At 43.4% G+C, this 22936-nt stretch overlaps 1 protein-coding gene across 1 annotated transcript in view; it reads right to left on the bottom strand.

The window, feature by feature from the left end:
• Positions 1-22936, bottom strand: part of TAF4 (TATA-box binding protein associated factor 4) — a 151722-nt gene that overhangs the window by 127401 nt on the left and 1385 nt on the right. Inside the window, exon 2 of the mRNA XM_029612659.1 lies at positions 21901-22902. Coding sequence (XP_029468519.1) covers positions 21901-22902 — 1002 coding nt within the window. The remainder of the gene's footprint in view (positions 1-21900; positions 22903-22936) is intronic.

Here is a 22936-nt window from a genome sequence, read left to right as displayed (position 1 = left end):
ATCCCCCTAGGACTGGCAAGGAATTCTCCCCGTGTGCCTTCCATCTTGGCTATTCTCCCTCCCAGCCTCCTCAGTTGTGCTGCAGAATCGCACAAAGGTCTCGGGGTAAGCAGCTCCCACACTCCAGGGGCTTCCTCCAGGGGCTGGGGGAGGGGAGGGCCAGCTCCATACCCATGGAGGAGCCCAAACTGATTTCCTCTGCCAGCTCCACCGTTTCCTTGGATCCTGAAAATAGGTGGCAGATCGCTGCTCTGGGTCATTCCCCCAGAATTTAAGCCCTAGGTAACAAACAAACAAAAATAAAAAGGGGGTGGAATTAATTTAGCACAAGTCTGACAGCAGTGAGCAGCAGTGCCAGACTTCAAGGCAAAGGCTGAAGGCTTGACAATTGGCACTACTGCTCACAAGTTTCAAACGTGTGTGTCTATTCGTCGCTCTCATGTTTGCTTCAGGATCAGCCTCTTCCGTCCTGTTCCCTACAGTCCAGGAGAGGAAAGGAAGAGGGTGGGACAACAGGAGAGAAGGACGGGGTTAGGGAGCAGACTGGCCGTTCGCTTCTCCGTCGGCTTCAGGTGCACCTTCCTCTCTTTCTTGCAGGCTGCCTAGATGTGAGGGGCTGGAGCAGAACATCCCTGCTGTTGAAAAGAAGCAGTGGAACGCCAACAAATTAAGCCCTGGCACCAAATATGCAAATTATCTACAGATATACCAGGTAGGCAAGACTCGCTAGTTTTTATTCAAACTTAGGGGAACAAAGTCAAGGCTAACATTAGAAAAGCATTAAGATAGGTGGAAGGAAGGCCAAACGATTACCGTTCATGGTTAAAAGGGGAGGTGAAAGAAGCTATTTTAGCCAAAAGATCTTCATTCAAAAATTGGAAGAAGGATCCATCTGAAGAAAATAGGATAACGCATAAGTATTGTCAAGGTAAGTGTAAAAGATTGATAAGGCACGCGAAGAGAGAATTTGAAATGAAGTTGGCCATAGAGGCAAAAACTCATAATAAAAACTATTTAAAATATATCCAAAGCAGGAAACCTGTGAGGGAATCAGTTGGACCATTAGATGATCGAGGGGTTAAAGGGGCACTTAGGGAAGATAAGGCCATCGTGGAAAGACAAAATGAATTCTTTGCTTCTGTGTTAACCGTGGAGGATGTTGGGGAGATACCAGTTCCAGAGACTGTTTCCTTGCAAACTGGTTAAAAGACAGGAAATAGAGAAAGATTAAATGGTCAGTTTTCTCAGTGGAAAAAGAAGAAGAGACCATATAACAAACTCTGGCCGAACTTCACTGGCTACCCATAGAACAAAGAATAAAATACAAAGCCTTAGGCACCATACATAAACCAATACATGATGAAAAAGCAGACTGGCTAAACACCGCACTACGGGTACACGTCCCACACAGGAACCTTCGTTCAGCAAACAAAGCTCTCTTAACCATTCCCTCAGTCACGACAGCGAGACTAACACAGGTAAGAGAGAGGGCACTGTCTTTAGCAGGACCCACACTCTGCAACACAATGCCTTTGGAGACCAGATTACAGGCAGACCCCAAAACATTCAAGAGAAGTCTAAAGACATGGCTTTTTAAACAAGACCGGAGAATAGAAAATACACTGGAATAAACAGAGGAGCACCAGCACACAGCACTATTCTCATAAATGTGCATTACAATATTTTAACAAATTGAGTACACAATGAATGTAATAAGGTAACACAGTAAATGTGATTTTTTTAACCTGTAAAAGTACCTTCTAGGTACACCTGGCCAGAACCTACATCACTAAACATTTGTACGTATTTTTATGATTTAATGTAACCGAAACTTAATGGCACTTGTTAGAATGTACTATAGTATGCTTACTCCAAACTTACTTATGTGCCTACATGTAAACTGTTGAGATGGTATATAACTTAGCAACGGTATAGAAAAGACTTTAAATAAATAAATAAATAAATAAATAATAAAACAATGGAGTGCCCCAGGATCTGTACTTGGACCAGTCCTTTTCAGTATATTTATAAATGATCTGGAAAGAAATACGACAAGTGAAGTAATCAAATTTGCAGATGACAAAATTGTTCAGAGTAGTTAAATCACAAGCGGATTGTGATAAATTGTAGGAGGAACTTGCGAGACCGGAAGATTGGGCATCCAAATGGCAGATGAAATTTAATGTGGACAAGTGCAAGGTGATGCATATAGGGAAAAATAACACATGCTGTCGTTACACGATGTTAGGTTCCATATTAGGAGCTACCTCCCAAGAAAGAGATCGAGGCTTCATAGCGGATAATACTTTAAAATCGTCGGCTCAGTGTGCTGCAGCATCAAAAAAGCAAACAGAATGTTGGGAATTATTAGGAAGGGAATGTTAATAAAACGGAAAATGTCATAATGCCTCTGTATTGCTCCATGGTGAGACCGCACCTTGAATACTGTGTTCAGTTTCGGTCATCGCATCTCAAAAAAGATATAGCTACACTGGAGAAAGTACAGAGAAGAGTGTCGGAACATCTCCCCTATGAGGAAAGACTAAGGAAATTAGGACTGTTCAGCTTGGAGAAGAGACGGCCGAGGGGGGATACGATAGAAGTCTTTAAAATCATGAGAGGTCTAGAACAGGGAAATGTGAATCTGTTTTTACTCTTTCCGATAATAGAAGGACAAGGGGGCACTCCACGAAGTTAGCATGTGGCACATTTAAAAGAAACTGGAGAAAAGTCTTCTTCACTCAATGCACAATTAAGCTCTGGAATTTGTTTCCAGAAAATGTGGTTAAGACAGCTAGTGTAGCTGAGTTTAAAAAAGGTTTGGATACGTTCCTGGAGAAGTCCATAAACTGCTACTAATCAATAAGTAATAGCCACTGCTTTTTACCAGCATTAAAAATATGGGATCTATTTAATGTTTGAGTACTTGCCAGGTACTTGGGACTTGAATTGGCCACTGTTGGAAACAGGATTCTGGGCTTGATGGACCTGAGTTTGACTCAGTACGGCATATCTTATGAATGGAGTCAGGCCCAGAACTTTGATCTCACAGATTCTACCTAGGGCATGATATAGCTATTACAAGTAGAAACCTACTCCTAAGCGAGAACACCTGTTACAGGTAAGCAACTCTGCTTTCTCCAATGACAAACAGGATGGCAGTCCTCACACATGAGTGATTCCCAAGTTATAGGCTGCCCGTGCAGGACAAAGGAGGGAACCCCAAAGTGCTGAGAGCACCACTTTCTCCCATTTGCGTGAGGAAGCCAACCAAAAACGGATCTAGGCTTTACCCAAGGCAAGTCTTGCCTCACAAATCTGCTTCACTTTTTTGAAGGAGTTAATAAACATGTGGATAAAGGTGAACCGGTAGATATAGTATACTTGGATTTTCAGAAAGCGTTTGACAAAGTTCCTCATGAGAGGCTTCTAGGAAAAGTAAAAAGTCATGGGATAGGTGGAAATGTGCTTTCGTGGATTGCAAATTGGCTAAAAGACAATTTTCTCAGTGGAAGAGAGTGGACAGTGGAGTGCCTCAGGGATCTGTATTGGGACCCTTACTTTTCAATATATTTATAAATGATCTGGAAAGAAATAAGTGCAAGGTGATGCATACAGGGAAAAATAACCCATGATATAGTTACACAATGTTAGGTTCCATATTAGGTGCTACAACCCAAGAAAGAGATCTAGGCGTCATAGTGGATAACACATTGAAATAGTTGGTTCAGTGTGCTGCAGCAGTCAAAAAAGCAAACAGAATATTGGGAATTATGAGAAAAGGAATGGTGAATAAAACGGAAAATGTCATAATGCCTCTGTATTACTTCATGGTGAGACTGCACCTTGAATTACTGTGTACAATTCTGGTCGCCGCATCTCAAAAAAGATATAATTGCGATGGAGAAGGTACAGAGAAGGGCAACCAAAATGATAAGGGGAATGGAACAGCTCCCCTATGAGGAAAGACTAAAGAGGTTAGGACTTTTCAGCTTGGAGAAGAGACGGCTGAGGGGGGATATGATAGAGGTGTTTAAAATCATGAGAGGTCTAGAACGGGTAGATGTGAATAGGTTATTTATTCTTTTGGATAATAGAAAGACTAGGGGGCACTCCATGAAGTTAGCATGTGGCACATTTAAAACAAATTGGAGAAAGTTCTTTTTCGCTCAACGCACAATTAAACTGTGGAATTTGTTGCCAGAGGATGTGGTTAGTGCAGTTAGTATAACTGTGTTTAAAAAAGGATTGGATAAATTCTTGGAGGAGAAGTCCATTACCTGCTATTAATTAAGTTGATTTAGAAAATAGCCACTGCTATTATTAGCAACGGTTACATGGAATAGACTTAGTTTTTTGGTACTTGCCAGGTTCTTATGGCCTGGATTGGCCACTGTTGGAAACAGGATGCTGGACTTGATGGACCCTTGGTCTGACTCGGTATGGCACGTTCTTATGTTGTTCTTAGGCAGGAAGAGAGTTGGGTTCTACAAAAGATAACCATAGAATGAGACGCAAATACCCCAATGCGTAACAGAAGCACCTAAGGTATGGGTGTGATGTGAAGTCTAGCGAGAAGCGTACTTTGCCTTACGAGACAAGGTTTTGGATCAGAACGCCAATAAGCAAAGTAGATCTAGATCCTCCTGGATACAGGATAAGCCTAGAGAATCAACCAAGAGAAGAACTCTTGAACAAAGTCTGCACATTTTCAGTTGGCATCACAAAACAACCGAAAAACCAATTGGGGCCAGAAAGCCCTCCAGAAAGATACATCGAGCCACTAGCATCTGAAGGACATAATGCATTTGCAGAAGTGTGCCCAGTGACTGACTGATAGGCAGAAAAATCCAAGCAATAATTGGAAGAAGCAGTAGTAGCAACAATGGCCAGGTCGGTGGCAGACCTTACCTGCTAAAGTACCAGACAGATCTGACCACTCAGGACAGACATCAAGCGTGTCAGCGGATGAAAAGCAAGCTCTGAAATGGGATCGCTAGCCCAACTCCCCCCCACCCCCTCCTCCGAGTAGGGAGTTAAGCTAAGCCTGAAGCTCACTCACGCTCCACCCTGTCAAGGGTAGGCCTATCCATCCTGTTCACAGAATAGCTCAGATAAGCAGGGAGGCACTTTGGTCAACCCAGTGAAGTATGAAAAGCTAAAAGCAGTGCTTGCCAGAACTTGGCAAAAAAACCAAAACAAAACAGGGAAAAGGTGCACCAATCCCTGCAAGTATACACTAAAATGAATTCCCTAGCTTTTCTCTCTCCCCATCCCCTTAACATTCCAACCGGAAGTCAGGAGGAGGCAGACCCTAGGATTGCAGGGATAAGAAAAAGCCATTAAGCTGTATTTATTGACCCCAACCAACCAACTCACTGCTGATTCCAGTAGGGAGTTACCCCCGAGGTACATATCTCAGCATGATAGAACAGCTGAAACAGAGTGAACTCCTGGGGAAGAAATCCAGAAACTCTACACCAAGAGATAGAAAGCAAGGATGCCGCAAGTGCAAACCCTGTAGAAACAGATATGGCAACCCAAAGGATACCAGGGCAGGGTCAGTCTGATCTCAGAACAGACAGCCCAACAATCCTAGAAATCAATACCCAAGGCCATGATTACATATACTTTCCCCAAGGATTCATGTGGTCCAGTAAGTAGAACAGTTAGTGGACCTCCCTGCCCACAGACAGGGTTATCCCTAAGAGGAGGAAGTATACCTTGCAAGCCACATAACAAAAGTGTAGCACCCTTTGCAGGGTCCCTCAGACCCTAACGCATGCAGCCATAGAAATGACGAGAGGTTGAAAGGCATACCTGCCAACTAGGATGCATATGGACCAGAACCCTCCCTACTGAGGTAGGGTCCTGCATCGAGAATGACTAGTATACGCAAAAACCACACATTGTGATCAGCAGGTATCAAAAGGATAACTCCTGTGCGGGAGAAACCCCTAATCTTCACCAGGGAGTTGCCCAGAAGGGGAGATCCTGGGTACGATAGGGAGACCAAATCCGGAATAATTTCATCATGAAAGAGGCATGTGGCACCTTTGGATAACCTAGGGATGAATGCTAACCCCAACTTGTTCTCAGATCCCATGGGGAACAGAGAGCGATTCCAAGTCAGAGGTAATTAAATCCCTTTTTCAGGAATGGAGAACGAGGGCCACCGTTTGTAGGGATGGACAACCCAGCATCCAAGAGGGAACCCATAAGGGTAAGTCATATCTCCCCTTTATGAAGGGACATGAAAGCAATGGAAATCGGGGCCTCCCATTCCTGAAAAACCTTCCTACTCTCCCAGAGAGTGGGTTACTGATCGCTGAGGTTCGTAAGTGACAAAATCAGCCTTAGGTGGCCACCCAGTCAAAAAGGGTAGGTCACCACCGTAATCCATGGACCAGCAAAAATGATCCAACTGCTGCAGCCATCCTCCCAACACCTGCAGATCCTGACCTGCAAAGAGGTGCACAGATTCAAAGAATCAAGGCTCCAGTTCGGCAACAGACCTGCAAAGGACGGAACCCCAGAGGCTTCCCCCAAGGGGATTCAACATAAGCTAACATGGTCAAAATAATTAACCCTCTTCTTTGGGAGGGAAAGAATCCCAACACTACCCCCTGGTATCCACACCCCTAGTGATTTGATCAAGGATGCAGTCTTAGGTTAGTCTTGTGGCAGCGGCATACAACCTGTTGTGCTCGCCACAAGGGAAACACACACATACGTACACTACAAAAGTGCCCTCTGCTTTTAAAAGCGCATTGACCAGTACTCATGTAGTAGACCCCGTCTTGTGGATGGTGGCACACATATGTAGCCCATCACCCCACTTGTGGGTAGAATCCCACTGTTACAGCAGGGACAGAGCACCACCTGTTAAGGTCAGCGGCTGCACACTGCCAAAAACCAATCCAAGAGTGAGTGATAGTGCCCTACTCTGTAGTGTCCCATTACATCCTAAGATGCGAAACAAATGAGGAAGCTAATACCTTGCGGCAACAATGTTTTATTTATTTCTTTAGATGTTTTATATACCGTCGTTCCATATCAAGATCACAACGGTTTACAAAATTAACATACACAATTTTAGGAATAGGATTAACACATATCCATGAGATGCTCTAGTAAAGTTCAACTATTTACTAAAAAACATTATCTCTAGCATGGCTATACACGGCACCAACAGAGAGAATGTCGCCCGCCAGAGTCTGAGACACTTGGAGGAGTAGATGACCTTTGCATATCTGACCGTGCATGATGCACTCCACTATCACACTAACTCCTAATGGAGTAAGCATGTACTGTGTGGCAACGATAACCCTGTGCCACTGGTGTTCTGACTACTGCCATCCCTGTGGTGAGCAGCTTTGCCCTCATGATACCTAGCAACACTCCAAAAGGCTGATCGCAGCCCTTCAATTGGAGTAGTGAATGGTTCATCACCCTTTTCGTCGCATAATGTTGTAAGATTAACCCGTGGTAACAGACAGTGCCCATGGTGCTCTACAATGGTGCCTTGCAGCATTCGACCACATCCACTAGTGCCAACAGTGGCTACGGTGCCCCTGGTGCCAATATGCCCTCGATATTCACATGGTCAATGGCACGCAGCACCATATGATGCTGACAGCCAGGTGGCACCCATTGTGTACATGGCGCCCAAAGGCATAGATAAATCACAAACACCGCAGGTTAAAAATATCCAAGGGTCGGCAGCATCAATGGCGACCAGTACCCAAAGGTATCAATGGTCCGGAGGTACAAATGATACCCACAGTGAGTGAAGGCAGATAGACCTGCAGAACCAAAGCACTGACGCGCCATATCAATGCCCAAAGGAACAGATGATGGCAGGTGTCCTCTATGGCTCCCCTTGGCTCAGCTATGTGCTCAAGGAAGTCAATGCTGTGGGCCTGACAGCATAAATGCCAGTGCCAATGGCTGATGCTAGCCTTGACAACTCCGGCGCTCAGCAGCATCAATGGTGCTCGAAGCCCCATGGGGCTGCCAATTCCCCCATGACCCCATCACCTTTTGGCGCTGTACAATGGCTCCAAACACTCTAAAGTGTCAACACCCAAGGCACCCAAGAGCCTTATACCTTCAATGGCACACCTTATTGCCTCTCAGTATCCCTTCTGGATACCAGAAATGGACTCATCAGTGCCCACAACACTTGACAGCCTCAAGAACACTGGGCAATGGTGCATCCTGGATGCCTCAGTCCTCCAGGGTGCCCCTGGTCAATGGCATCCTCCGTGCTCGGAGGTGCCTTAGCCGTCCCGAAGCCCCTGTCAGCAGAGGGCTTACATAGTGCTCAAGGGTAACCAGAACCACCAGGCATTCAATGGTGATCCTGGTGCCCCCTAGCGGTGATGGTGCTCAATATAGTCGAGAACAGCCATGGATATCATCACTGGCAAATACACCCAATAGCCTCCATAGCGCTCAATGCAGGCCCCGCACCTTGATGGCCTTGAGGGTGGCTACAATGGTGTCTAGGGTGACCATGGTGCTCGATGGCAGTCTTGGTCCCCAACATGGTCAGGACAGCAAACTCTCAAGGTTGGTGCCGCTACTCCACCACATCAAGGCCAATGGCACTCGATGACCCTTGGGTATTCATCCAGTGCATCTAGAGCCCATGGCACTCGATAGTGTTTATGGCACACGACAGCACCCACCAATACCTATGGGAAAAGAAGTCCCCAGCCAGGTTAATAGACAGCATGCATGGCATTCAATGGCGCCCACGTTCGATGGCCCTTACAGCATCGAGGGCAGTCAAGCATTTCGATGGCATTGAGGGCACCATGGTACCTCAATGACCTCAAGGGTAACCATGGCACTCAATGGATGTCTACAGCTGCACATGCTCAGTAGGGCATGCTGAAAGTTCTAGATTCTTTGAGATCAAAGTTCCTGCCGGGCTCCATCCGATAATGTCACCCCTGTGCAAGGACTGCCATTCTGCTTGTCCTCTGAGAAATATTTCTTCACAAGAATGGTCTCCCAGTGGACATGAAAATAGTAACAATTCAAGAAGGCCTGAGAAAGGAAGAGGATTAGTTAGGCGTGGAGGGGAAGCCAGAGCAACCAGGGTCCAAGGCAATGCAAGAGGATTTAAGTGGGGCAGACTAGATGGGCCCAATGGTCCTTAGCTGTTGTCATACTCTCGTGCTATCTTTATATATGTAAATCAATGTAAAGAATCATCATGCAGTAGACATTAGCTTGTTATTTAAGTATTGTGTGGTCATTTTCACACATAAGATATGTACTAATCTTGCTTATATCAAGACATCATGCTCGTTTATCAAAAATACATTTCGCCCTAGCAACACAAATTTACCACATTTCTTATAGATGGGTTGAGGGGTCCAGAGCTGCTGGAAAGCTAGGATTGTTTTATATTTTCAAAGCTGATTTGTACTATGTTTTTATTTTTTTTTTACTACTGCCAGCAATAGGCAAAGTGATTCAGTAATTATAGCAAGAAAGTTCATTAGCAAATTTCAAAAGTATATGGTGAATTTCTCCATTCATTCTACTCAATCAAGGATGAGGAATTACTGGACACTACATAAAACATTTCTAATTTTATGCAGCTTATTTCAGTCATTACAGAGCAGAAGACCAGATCATTCAGTCTCCAGCGTCCTGCTAATGCTGTCACTAGCCTTAGGAAGTTTGTTTTTGCTGAATTCTATTTTAAACAAAGCTCAGACAGAGGAACAGGGGGTAGGCCAGATTATGCGCAAACTGGTCAAATGGTTGATCCTGGCAGGCACCTCAGAAAGCCTGGGAACCCCTTCATGAAACCCTGGTCACTGAGAATTTCCAGCTGCAAACCATCCAACCCAGCATGTGGCAGTGTATGCATGCAAAGATCCTAAATAAGACAGGCAAGTCTTAGATGTAGTATGAGATATACTTTGGGGTGAATTTTCAAAGCCACTTACCTGCAAAATATCTAGTTTTGTGTGTGCAGATGGTCATTATAAAATCGCTTGGGGCTCACTGCATATAAGAGTGTGGGTGTAACCTAATTTTGTGCATACTTTTCCATGCACTGGGGGTGGATCTGGGGCAGACTACAGATTTACGCGTGTTAAGTTTACACCTACTAACTCCATACAGCAGGCGCAACTTTATGCAGGCGAGTTTGCGCACATACAAGGGCACTTACCCAGGAATTTTGAAAATATGGGGTAAAGTCTGGGTGTAGAAGTTACCCCTACCCACACAGTCATGGATCAGTCACATAAACAAACAGAGACTGATAGTGGTAGAGACCAAACTTCAAACTAAGAGACGAGTCCGTAGCCTTGGCCTGCTACTGATGATAAACTTTCTATGGAACCGCAAAATTTCAACAGCAATTAAAGCTTCTTTTAATAGCCTGCAACAAGTTAGAGCTGGTCACAATAATACATGCAGTAATAACTGGTAGACTGAATCATTGTAATTTGCTCCATCAGAATTTACCCCAATGACTAGTACAACAGCCACAATTTCTCCAGAATACTGCTTTTCGGATTCTCAGGCAAGGTATCATGCATTTCCTTTACTGAATGAATCACACTGGCTCCTGGAGAGGGAAACTGAAAATCCTTTTGTTTATAAGTATTTGTACCGCCTAGGCACCATTTATCTGCTCTTTGTATAACCTGTCATCGCAGCTAGCACGCCTCCAAATTCCCCCTATATCACAGGTGAAACTGGAAATCATGGCCCCTAAGTTATGGAACCTAGTATCATGTGAGATTCAGAGAGAATCCTCTTAGCTGAATTTCTGTAAAAGGTTAAAGCTTGGCTAGTTGGCCAGCTTTCCCAAGCTAGCTTGGTAGCTTTGTGTCATTTTGGGTCCTTACTTTTGAAGGCTGGGCCAAGTCTAGTCTACTTGGAGCCAAGGGGAATAGTAGTCAGGAAAAAGACTGGAAGGGGAGTTCGGTATATTTGGTTTATGATTTTTAATTTATTATTTTTGGAAATATGGGGGTGGGTGGGTGGATGACTGCTTTCTATTGTTGTTTTATTGTAACCACTTTCAGTTATGTGATAAAAGTGGATAATCAACTCTAAATAAATAAAAATTACCCTCCCTTTGGCCAGTTTACACTAGACTGAGGCCTTAGAGAAACAGAGGATGAAGCCTCTATCTAGGGTTATGCATCACAAAATCAGGAGCCCATACGCAAAGGCCCCATACTGAAAGATACAGAGCTATTCAAGGCACTCAAAACAAAATGAGTTAGGATACAGACTGCATTTCATTCTTACTGCCTGCAAAATTCTTTCAGCAGCTTTCAATAATTATTACAGCTATATTACAGTCCCTATAAAACCCCAGCTCTGAAAAAACTTTGTAGTAGCTTATATTTTATTGGCTGTGCATAACAGTGATTTATGGTTCTGCCTTGTGACCTACAGAGTTACAAAACAAAAAGTTCCCAATTCAGTTTCTAGTGGCTTGGAAATCAAACATGCTATGCTAATATGAAAACCCCTTGCTGCTTTTAAAATAGAATAATCCGAGCAGGAGTAATAAATGCCATCTGACGTGCTCTGTTTTTCACTCTTTGTTTAAGATGCTGAGATCTTATGTTGCCTATGTCTGGAATTCAAAATATAAAGCTAAAAATATATATATATATAAATGTATAAATAAAAATAAGGAATACTGACTTCTAAATGTTCCAGCAATTCTGACCTCAGTATTTCAACAAAAAACTTTAAATACCTGCATATAGGTGAGGACATGTTTTGTGGGATGGGATATGAGAGCTGAATACTTTTGTTATCAACATGAAGAGATTAACTGCATAAATAAGGATGTTAGGGGCTCATGAACTTCAAGCAATGCCTTCAGCTATGCTACATTTTCAGGCTGATACAATACACCGGAGCGCACTGTTAGCCTGGGTTTGGCTGCGCGTTTTCGACGCGCTAGCAGCGCTGCCAACCCCCCCAAAACTAATAGCGCCCGCAACATGGAAATGTATGTTGATGGCCCCATTAATTATTCCCGTGCGATCCAGAAAGCAAAATGTGCAGCGAAACCGCACATTTTACCTTCAAAAATTAACGCCTGCCCAAAGGCTGGTGTTAATTTCTGCTGGCGCCTGGGAAGTGCAGAGAAAAGCAGAAAAAACTGCTTTTCTGTACACCCTCCGACTTAATATCACAGCGATATTAAGTCAGAAGCCCGAAAATTAAAAAATTTTTTTTAAAAAACCAAAACAAAACTGTAAAATCAGCCCACGGCCCGCAGGTCAGAAGACGGACGCTCAATTATGCCAGCGTCCATTTTCCGAACCCGTGGCTGTCAACGGGTTTGAGAACAGATACCGGAAAAATTGAGCCTTGGCTGTCAAACCCGCTGGCAGCCACCGCTTCTTTCAAAAAGGAAGCACTAGTGTCCCTAGTGCCTTTTTTTACCGCGGGCCCTCATTTAAATACTGGATCGCGCGCCCAGAAGAGTGGCCTGGGCGTGCGTTGGGAGAGTGGGCGCTCGCCTCGGAGTGCCGGCTCTCCCACCGATTTTACTGTATCGGCCTGTTTGTGAGGTTTTGACAGGGTGGAGTAACAAAATGGTTACTAGTGTGTTATTATATGTACATATCCTGTGATATTATTGTAGTCGCATTATAAGGTTATGCTCCTTCTCTCCATATCATTGTTCCTATTTATTTTCACTCGCCTTTCTTTTTTCTCCCTCTGCCTTTACCACCTTCTCCTTCTAGCCTGCTCCTCTCTTCCCCTCTCCCTGTTCTTTGTAATTTTCCATCCTTTATAGTTAATTGTGAACCAGTGTGATGTTTCCTACGAATGTCGGTATATAAAAGTTTATAAATACAATAAAATAAATAAATAAAACAAAACAAATTTAATTTTCCCAACAACTTTCAAGTAAGAAGATAAAATATTAACTGTTTAAATGTTAATATTTGCCGGCATGGGCCAGAGACATGCTCAAGTCGACCCATGGCTGGCTCCTGGGTTCCCTATTCCCAGCGTCACGCTGGGGCAGGCTGGGCCACTACGGGAACAGGCACGTCAGAGAAGGGTGGGGGAGTGCAAGGGAACTCCCCCCCCCCTCCTCCTCCCAACTATAGGTGGCTCCTTTTAACAATTAAGCATTTCAATTCCAGCTGTGTACATGGTATTTACATCCCTTCCTTTCAAGGCAAGTTCCAGGGTCAACTCTGTGCCCTTGCAGTTACCAAAATGCCAATCACAAATTTTTCTATAAGCAAAAATGTGAATTCGGTTATTTTCTCTGTAAGAAGTGCTGCACTGCACAAGGCTGCCCTCATGAAAGCATTTCAACATGCTCAGTTCTGGGGTGAGATATAGTAAAATGAGGTTTTCAATTAAGATATTACAATTATACACGAGGTAGAGTCAGAACTCCCCCAGAAGTTCTAGAAAAATTCATTCTGCCAAGAGTATAAATGATCTTATATATATATATATGCACACACATATATATATATATATATATATATATATACATACACAAATGATCTGGAAAGGAATAAGACGAGTGAGGTTATCAAATTTGCGGATGATACAAAAATTATTCAGAGTAGTTAAATCACAAGCAGACTGTGATACATTACAGGAGGACCTTGCAAGACTGGAAGATTGGGCATCCAAATGGCAGATGAAATTTAATGTGGATAAGTGCAAGGTGTTGCATTTAGGGAAAAATAACCCTTGCTGTAGTTACACGATGTTAGGTTCCATATTAGGAACTACCACCAAGATCTAGGCATCATAGTGGATAATACTTTAAAATCGTCGGCTCAGTGTGCTGCAGCAGTCAAAAAAGCAAACAGAATGTTGGGAATTATTAGAAAAGGAATGATGAATAAAACGGAAAATGTCATAATGCCTCTGTATCGCTCCATGGTGAGACCACACCTTGAATACTGTGTACAATTCTGGTCGACGCATCTCAAAAAAGATATAATTGCGATGGAGAAGGTACAGAGAAGGGCAACCAAAATGATAAAGGGGATGGCACAGCTCCCCTATGAGGAAAGGCTGAAGAGGTTAGGGCTGTTCAGCTTGGAGAAGAGACGGCTGAGGGGGGATATGATAGAGGTGTTTAACTGCTTTTTCTCTCTTGTCCCAGTTCCATTACCCCTGTTTATTGTAACTGCAACTCCTCTGCACCAGATTCAGTTATTGTATTTTCTGCACACCCTGTTTGAATGTAAACCGGCATGATGTGATTTTATCATGAATGCCGGTATATAAAAAACCTAAATAAATAAATCATGAGAGGTCTTTAACGAGTAGATGTGAATCGGTTATTTACACTTTCAAATAATAGAAGGACTAGGGGGCATTCCATGAAATTAGCAAGTAGCACATTTAAGACTAAATCGGAGAAAATTCTTTTTCACTCAATGCACAATAAAGCTGGAATTTGTTGCCAGAGGATGTGGTTAGTGCAGTTAGTGAAGCTGGGTTCAAAAAAGGTTTGGATAAGTTCTTGGAGGAGAAGTCCATTGATGGCTATTAATCAAATTTACTTAGGGAATAGCCACTGCTATTAATTGCATCAGTAGCATGGGATCTTCTTAGTGTTTGGGTACTTGCCAGGTACTTGTGGCCTGGTTTGGCCTCTGTTGGAAACAGGATGCTGGGCTTGATGGACCCCTGGGTCTGACCCAGCATGGCAATTTCTCATGTTCTTATGAGAAGTCACTTTCACCTTTCTGTGACCGGGTGCTGTTAGGCTGGCATGGCCTCACTCAGATTGTATCTGCATCTACCCATGAAGCCAGTCACGTGTTAGACATGGTTATGCAGACAAATCAATTATTGTATGCTCATGATCAGTGGTGGGAGGTACGGACTTAGCACCCTACATGGCCAGAAAGCAACCTTTGTCTTTCTTGGGAGGAAGAAGGGGGAGGGGTAAAAGGGAAGAGTAGGGGGTACAGGGGCAGGGGGAAAGAGGATGGAGCACTTTTTAGTTCCTGTTTGGAGGAGCGTGTGTTAAATAGGAGGAAGCACAGTTGATTGAATGGAATAATAGGATATACCACAAACAGTAAAAAAACAAAAACATTTAACAATAAAAGCAGTTTACAAGTTACAAATACATACATAATAAAACCAAACCTAATTACACGCTTCCTCCTAAGGACCTTAACTAAGCCGGGGAGAGGGGATCTAACTCATTTCCTGATGGATGCATACTCTTAAGCCCATGTTTCAGCCCAATCACCGAAATGACAGAGAAATCTTCAAACTTTTCATGAATCAACTTCCTAGCAGGTACTCCCCAAACCAATCTATTACCTAATTTACTTTCCAAATTACAAACTGCACTAACCACATCCTCTGGCAACAAATTCCAGAGTTTAATTGTGCGTTGAGTGAAAAAGAATTTTCTCCGATTAGTCTTAAATGTGCTACTTGCTAACTTCATGGAGTGCCCCTTAGACCTTCTATTATCTGAAAGTATAAATAATCAATTTACATCTATCCTGCTTACTACTACTACTTATTTCTTATGCACTACTAGATGTACAAAGCATTGTACAATTTACAGACTAAAAGGTACATTCCGCTGCTGACAAGGGACAACAAAATACAACATTCTGGACATGTTCTTGATGCTACTTCAGGATACACCACAGGAACAAAGCACATAAAGCAGAAGTCAGTCGGTTGTATTCAAAAACCTGTACTAAAGCCCCTGAATCCTTAGAGTGGTGGACACACCTCTCCCAAGCCATGCAATATATGGATATGCATTGCCTCCAATGTATGGAAATATAACTTATGCATATTCATTAGAGATCTTGAGAACCTGGCTGGCTGGCATGAGACGTGCAATAAACACAAGCCTCTGTAGGGAATCCCCTACAGAATCCCTTTTCCCGCCATGCCAGCTTTTAGCTGAATCCTGGTACATAGCTCTGTCATAATTGTTATACAAATAGTTGATGTTTTACTGGTTACAGGTTACATTTCTTTGCTAATTTCTCTGTTCCTATGTAATCCCCCTCCCGATACCTGTTTATTGTAATTTCCACCTGCCGTTCTGCTGTAAACCGATATGATGTCGCCACTAATATCGGTATAGAAAAGTTTATAAATAATAATAATAATATAACAAACACAAACAACAAAACAGGGAATCAATGTTTCTTTGCCAAACTATGATGTCCAGAACCTCTTCTGTGGGTGACAGCCACTTCCTAGGTTATGCAAATTGTGAACATGTACTATTTTTGCACTATATAAGCTGAATTTCTAAATATTTTGATTCAATTTTTTCTTATGCAAATAAAATCTTGAGTAATCATTCAAATTATGTTTTGGGTAATTGTTCAAATGGTGTGGGAAGTGGCCAAGGCCAGTTTGAGCCTAACTGCCCCAGTATATGGGTGATCAACCAGTTGAACTGTTAGAAAAGTAGTATTTCTCCTCTCCGCCAATCACAACAGTGCTACCAATGGATAAAGTGTGAGCTAAATACAAAAATAAATGTAAGAAATACTGCTTTATCATGGTGTTACTATAATAGCTTCTGTCTCAAGTGGTTTGGAACCTCTCCTGACTCTAAAGAAGCAGAGCTATTAGAATTTCCCTAACTTTCCTTAATACCCCCAAATGTATCCAATCTAGCTAGCCCCTCATGAACACAGTCTTCTGAAAATCAAGTGAGCCTTAAAAACCCAAGGGGGTGAAGAGTTTCTGTGCACAGGAGCGGGATTTGGGGGTGATCATATCAGATAATCTTAAGGTGACCGAGTAGACAAAGGAAAGCCCAAGGAACGCTTGGGTGCATAAGGAGAGGAATAGTGCGCAGGAAAGAGGTGGTGATATAAAGTCTGTGGCGAGACCTCATTTAGAGTACTGTACACAATTCTGGAGGCCATACCTTCAAAAGAATATAAACTGGTCCAGGGGGCAGCTACTAAAGTGGTTAACAGTATAGATCATAAAACATATGGGGACAGTTAAAGATCTCCACATGTATACTGAGGAGGAAAGGGAGATATGGCAGAGACCTTTATATACCTCCAAGTAATAAGGATTAGCAGGCAGGTTTTTTTCCCATGGAAATGAGGCTCTGGAGAAATATGGTTTTTAGAGTGTGAATGAGAGAGTGATCAACACACAAATGCAGCAAATTATCTAGGGCCCAAAACTGAAAACCGGTGGTATATGTAACCTTAAAAGGGATATTCAGCAGCATGGCTATGCCACCTAATATCTGCATACAAGCTGCTATTTAGCTGGATAAGTTATACTCAGCTAAGTTAAACCTGCTTGTTGGCAGGTATAACTTACCCACATAACCTATCTGGCCAAGTAGCGTTGTCCTGATCCGCCCACTGTCCTGCCAGCTAAGAGATAACCGAATAAGACGTACTTATCCAGCTATTGAGCACTGAATGCACTTTCAACATTGGGCCCATAGAGATTAAGTATGAATAAATTTAACTTGTATCCAGATCAAATATATACAGGGTCCCTCATTTTTTTATTTAAACTGATTTTTAACCAAAAGAAAAATCTCTATTTGGTTTTTTATTAATTTTCACCCAAATTCTGGAACACACAGAATCTAGTTCTGGACTCTTGGATTTTGTGATTGGCCAAGGAGATGGTCCATCAGTGCACCTTGGTAACATCCCCTCCCCCCTGCCACCCCCTAAACTTGCACAGGAGAGAGGCTCAGTTGCATGTCATACCTCTGACTACCAAAATGAACCCTGATATTTACCCAGAAAAATAAGCCATTTTGTGCACTGATTTTCTCTTGGTTTGATTCTATAATAAACATGAATTAATTCCCAGGAAAACTAAAATAAGAACTACAAATATTGGGGTAGATATTCAAAAGCCATTTAGACGGATAACTGAAAAGCTAGAATATAGCTGGTTAAGTTGAGGGTGTTCTGGGGTCAGGCAACAGGCATTCCCAGGAGGAGCGGAGTTAGCAGGTTAACCATATAACTCCAATATTCTGAGTTATCGGGTTAGCCTAACCAGCTAACTGTAGCTGTGCCATAGGGCTGGTCTAAAGTTAGCAACTTAAGATCCCTGGGTATATTCAGCGGCGCTGCTATGCCACTGAATATCCCAGTTAAGTTAGCCGGATACACCTATCTGGCTAACTTAACTAGCCGCTCAGCGACTGAACATGGACCCCATTGAATTCTAGATATACAGTATGCTTGTACCAAAAGAGCTGTTGTGGCAACTACCCTGGGGTGCCTGCTTATGTGATTTTGAAGTAATACAATTATAAAGCATGTCACGAATGTTTAGACAAAAGCTGTTATATAAATGCAAATTATTAGTAGTGTCAACACATTGCGTAAAAAGTAAGTACAATACCACAGATTATAAGCAGGTCAGCCATTCCCCTTGGAAAAAAAGTCACTTCTGCTTGGTCAACTCAAAAGCTGATCAGGCTGAAATGTTTGCTTTTCCACCAATTGCAAGTATGCATAGTAATAAAGTGTAGCGCTACACACAAACCCATGGATAAAAGAATGTTTTATTAAAAAACCTTTCTGGGCTGGCAGTGTAGCTCAGGCCATAATGGTGCATGTTGTGGGACAGAAAATTTGAGTTCCTTATCTAATGGGGAGAGCTGGGGTTAGGCACACTGATGTCTGATCCCAGGTAGCAAAGAAAGACATCGCCTGCTGCTGCGGTGACCCACTGGTGACAGAAGTAGCAGTGCCCAAACTAAATTGCAGAGACTTCCCCTCAGCCCACCAAGAGCACCTACCGATGTGTCAACAGGACATGCTATTTGTGATGGTGGGGAAAGGGGGGGAGGGGGCAAAATGTGCGATTTTTTTAAAAAAAAAAAAGTTATTTCCTCAGTGATTCAGAGTTCATGGGCATCTCTGGGGTGCTCCAAGACTTTACTGAGTCTGAGATTAGAAGGAGAACAGGAAAAGAGAAGGCAAATTAAAACTCTCCAGTTGCAGATGTAAAGAATCACATTTTTTGTACTATACACCTGCAGAGGAAAATGGGAGAAGCATTGGCTTAGCAAACTTTGAAGATGGCCAACAGATCAATCATTAAACTATCTTCCCCACCCTCACAGCCGCCTCCCACACCTTTAGGATTGTGTCATCTTTAAAACACAATGCCTCGGTGCACTGGATAATTAGGACGTGTTAGCATGAGTGACCCTTAAAGTGTTTTTTCATGTATTCCTAAAAATGAACCACAGAAAGTAGTATTAAAAAGAATGATTCCAGTTAGGAACACTGTCAAACTCCTTCGTCTTCTGATATGAGCGACATCTGTCATTGCCCTACAGCAAGCTTCCAAAGAGTTCATAATGAATTTCCAAAATAATAATACATACATTTTTTAATTCACTCTAGCTTTGCAGAATTTTAAACAGCCATCCCATATTAGTAATTATCACTCAAGAAAAAGACCTTAGCGTCATTGTGGACAATACATTGAAATGCTGTGCTTGGCAGCAGCCAAAAAAGCAATTACAATGATAAGAACAATTAGGAAAGGAATGGAGAATAAAACTGAGAATATCATAATGCCTCTGTATAAATCCAAGCTGTGATCACACCTTAAGTTCTGATCACCACATCTGAAAGGATAAAGTAGATTGAGAAAAGTGCAGAGAAAAGCAACAAAAATGATAGTGAGGATGGAACGGGTTCCCTTATGAAAAAAGGCTAAACAGGTTAAGGCTCTTCACCTTGAAGAGGCGACAGAAAGAGAGAAGGTACATGTTATAAAACTATGTGTGGTGTGGAACAAGTTATTTAACAATCAAATAGTACTAACACTAGGGATACTCCATGAAACTAAGTGGTAGAAGCTTTAAAACATTTAGAAATATTTTTCCAGTTGGTACACAGACTATGGAATTTGTTTCCAGAGAATCTGTTCAATGCTAGTAGTTTATCAGAGTTTTAAAAAGGTTTGGACAAGTTTCTGGAGGAAAGGTCCACAAACAACCAGAGAGATTGGGGTGTCTTCCACCTTTTACTTCAGGGAGCAAGCGGCGTGGAAGGGATTTTCCTATTAGGATCTGCCAGGTACTTCCGGGCGACCCAGACTGGCCACTGTTGGAGACAGGATGCCAGGCGTTATAGACCACTGGTCTGACCCAGCATGGCATGCCTTATGTTTCAAGCACATCTGAAACATTGTAGCTACTTAAAAAAAAAATATATGAACATCAAATTTTAGTATCATTGTCGAATGAAGATGTAAATGTTACACGGAAAATTGCTAGTTTATAAACACACCTTCTGTTCAGTTCCTCCAAAGATGCCACAGTTTTGCTGTTTGGTGGGGGGTAGGACTGGGGTTATAGGGAGACATTCTATGATTATAGATACAGTTTTATAAAATTAAGTCTAAACTTCTTGGTCAGTGAAGTTTCTCTCAATTGCCTGTGCACACGTAATAAAACATCATTATCATCATCGTGCATGTTTTGTTTACCTGGAGAAGTCCATACATTAACAATGAATTTGAAGTCACAAGTGGATTTTAAATTTTTTAAAAGTGGAATATTTCTATTGAACACCCTCCTTTGTTCAGCAAAAGTTTCATGCTAAATGATACAAGGCATCATCAGATTCCAGGTGGCCACGATGAGAGCCCTGCAGATGACCCTGGAATCTAGTCTCCATCACCTGTCACCATGGACAGCATCCATCCACTGGCTCTGGTACTTAGTAAAGGATAACACTGTGGTTACAGTGTAAAAGAACAGAAACAGGAAGAGAAATCCATAATGTCTCACAACTTTTAACAGAGAGAGCAAAAACAATGTAACTGTTCGCAAAGAACAGGTGATTTGGGTTTCAACAGGTGATTACTTTGCAGGTAAATTTATGAATCCCTCAGAAACAAAGATAATGCATATTTTTGTGCCTGAAAGTTATATTTAAAATCTCATACAACACTGCCCACTTTCATATTTACTCTTAAATCTGAAACTACAATAGAGAAATTAACATTATATTAGAGTATTACAGAACTCTCTCACTAAATATTTACTTTGTCACAAGCCTATCTGCTTGAGAAAAATTCTCTTTCTTCATATAAACCATTCATTTGCTCAACAAGCACTTCTTCAAGAAGAAAATATTTCAAACCTGAACATTTTAGATAAAACCACTCAGTTCTCTTTAGTATATTCAAACCTTTAAAAATAACTGGTTACTTGTAATGTATGTACAGATTTACCTGACAGCACATGAAGGTATTCGACTAGGCAACTAGATTTATAAAAGAATCATTTGCAACATTTTTTAGGACACATGGTATTTTAACAATCTTGCTTTTTTCTTATGTTGCTTTGCTAGCATGGAAGGTTTAAGAGAGAACCTTTTGCTTTTTCTCTAGTTATTTTTTTTTGTAAGTCTGAACAGTTAATACTTTCCCAAAAAAAAAAATAGTGATTAAGATGGAATAATAAAGCAACCTGACTCTAATGTTGTGAAGTACTCAGTACTTTACAACCAAGTAGCTCTCTTTGCAAGGCAATGAGAGCATGCAGAGACAGGGGGAACAGGCAATGCTGGGCCATCTTGCTTGCTTTAAAACACAGCACCAACATTAAGTGACCACATGAACAACTATTCCCTTGAAAGGTAACATATGACCTCAAGCTCTCTCATCTAATTTCTTTCTGTTTTTCTGTGCAGTTTCCACAGAACCCTAAGCACTGCTCCTGCTACTGGAAGTTTGACAGTCCTGACACTGTAACATGCTTTGATCTGCAGCATCACTCTAGGGCAGAATACAGGCAGCCAAAGTTTCCGGAGGCCTTAATCAAGAGTAACATGTCAGGTTCGGCAAATAAGTGACAGTATAAACAGTGTCACGGATGCATTTACTCACCCGGTGGTAACTGAAAGTTCTGGATATTGGGAGGGTTCTGGGGAGGCTGAGGCAGACGAGGTGCTAACACGGGAGGCGTGATGGTGGCTCGGATCCCACCAGCAGTCACGGTCGGAGTTCTCGGCAGACTCTGAGCCACCGCGTTGGCAGTGCCCTTCCCCATTCCAGTCGGCGTCCCAGGCGGTGCAGGGGGGGCGACACCGGGCAGCCCGGCTTGCATAGTTTGCCCGATCATCATGTTCCCTGCGTTGGGCTGCCCTGCCTGCTGGGGCGCCTGAATGATGGTCTTGGGACAGTCGGGTTTGATCACCTGGGAGGAGGCGGCCAAACTCACCCCGGGCTGGCTGTTCACAAGCGAGGTCTGCAGGGCCACCCCCGGGCCCCCGCTGGCATTGATCACAGTATTGCTCCCGTTCTGGGTGGCGGTGGCAGTTCCGGGGTGCAGGGGCGGCCTGACCAGGGCCACGGTGGTAGCGGCGCCGGTGGTGGTGACGGTGGTGGCAGTAGTGGTAGGTCCGGGTCCGCTTGCCATGCCCGCTGCCGCCGCCGGCTGCGAGGAGGAGGAGGAGGAGGACGACGACGAGATGACGGTGGGGGAGACGCCGGGCGCGCTGAGGAACGAGGTCTGGATGACAGTGCTGGCCCCGGAGGGCAAGCCGGCGTTGCCGTTGCCTTTGGCCGCCGGGCCGGGGCCGTTGTTGAGCAGGGTGACAGCAGGTGAGGAGGCGGCGGCGAAGGCGGCGGGGACGCTGCCTGCACGGTGCGAGTTCATCAGCACGTTACTCCCATTCAAAGTTTGCAGGGCGGCGGGGCCGCTCTTGCCGTTGCCGGAGCCGTGGTTGGGCAGGGCGGTTGCCATGGCGCTGATGACCACCGACTTGGCCTGGCCGAGGGTCCCGGGTGCCGCCGCCGCTGCTGCTGCTTCGGTGCCCGCGGGCGAGGTGCCATCCAGAGCGGAGCCCTGGGACCTGCCGCCGCTGTTACTGATAACGCCGGCTCCCGCTGCAGGGAGAGAGAGAAGGGGGCACAGGTTAGT

Source organism: Rhinatrema bivittatum, chromosome 8, assembly GCF_901001135.1.
Source record: "Rhinatrema bivittatum chromosome 8, aRhiBiv1.1, whole genome shotgun sequence".
Classification (NCBI taxonomy): Eukaryota; Metazoa; Chordata; class Amphibia; order Gymnophiona; family Rhinatrematidae; genus Rhinatrema; species Rhinatrema bivittatum.
The sequence above is the reverse complement of the archived record's forward strand: the minus strand, read 5'-3'. Positions and strand labels throughout refer to the sequence as shown.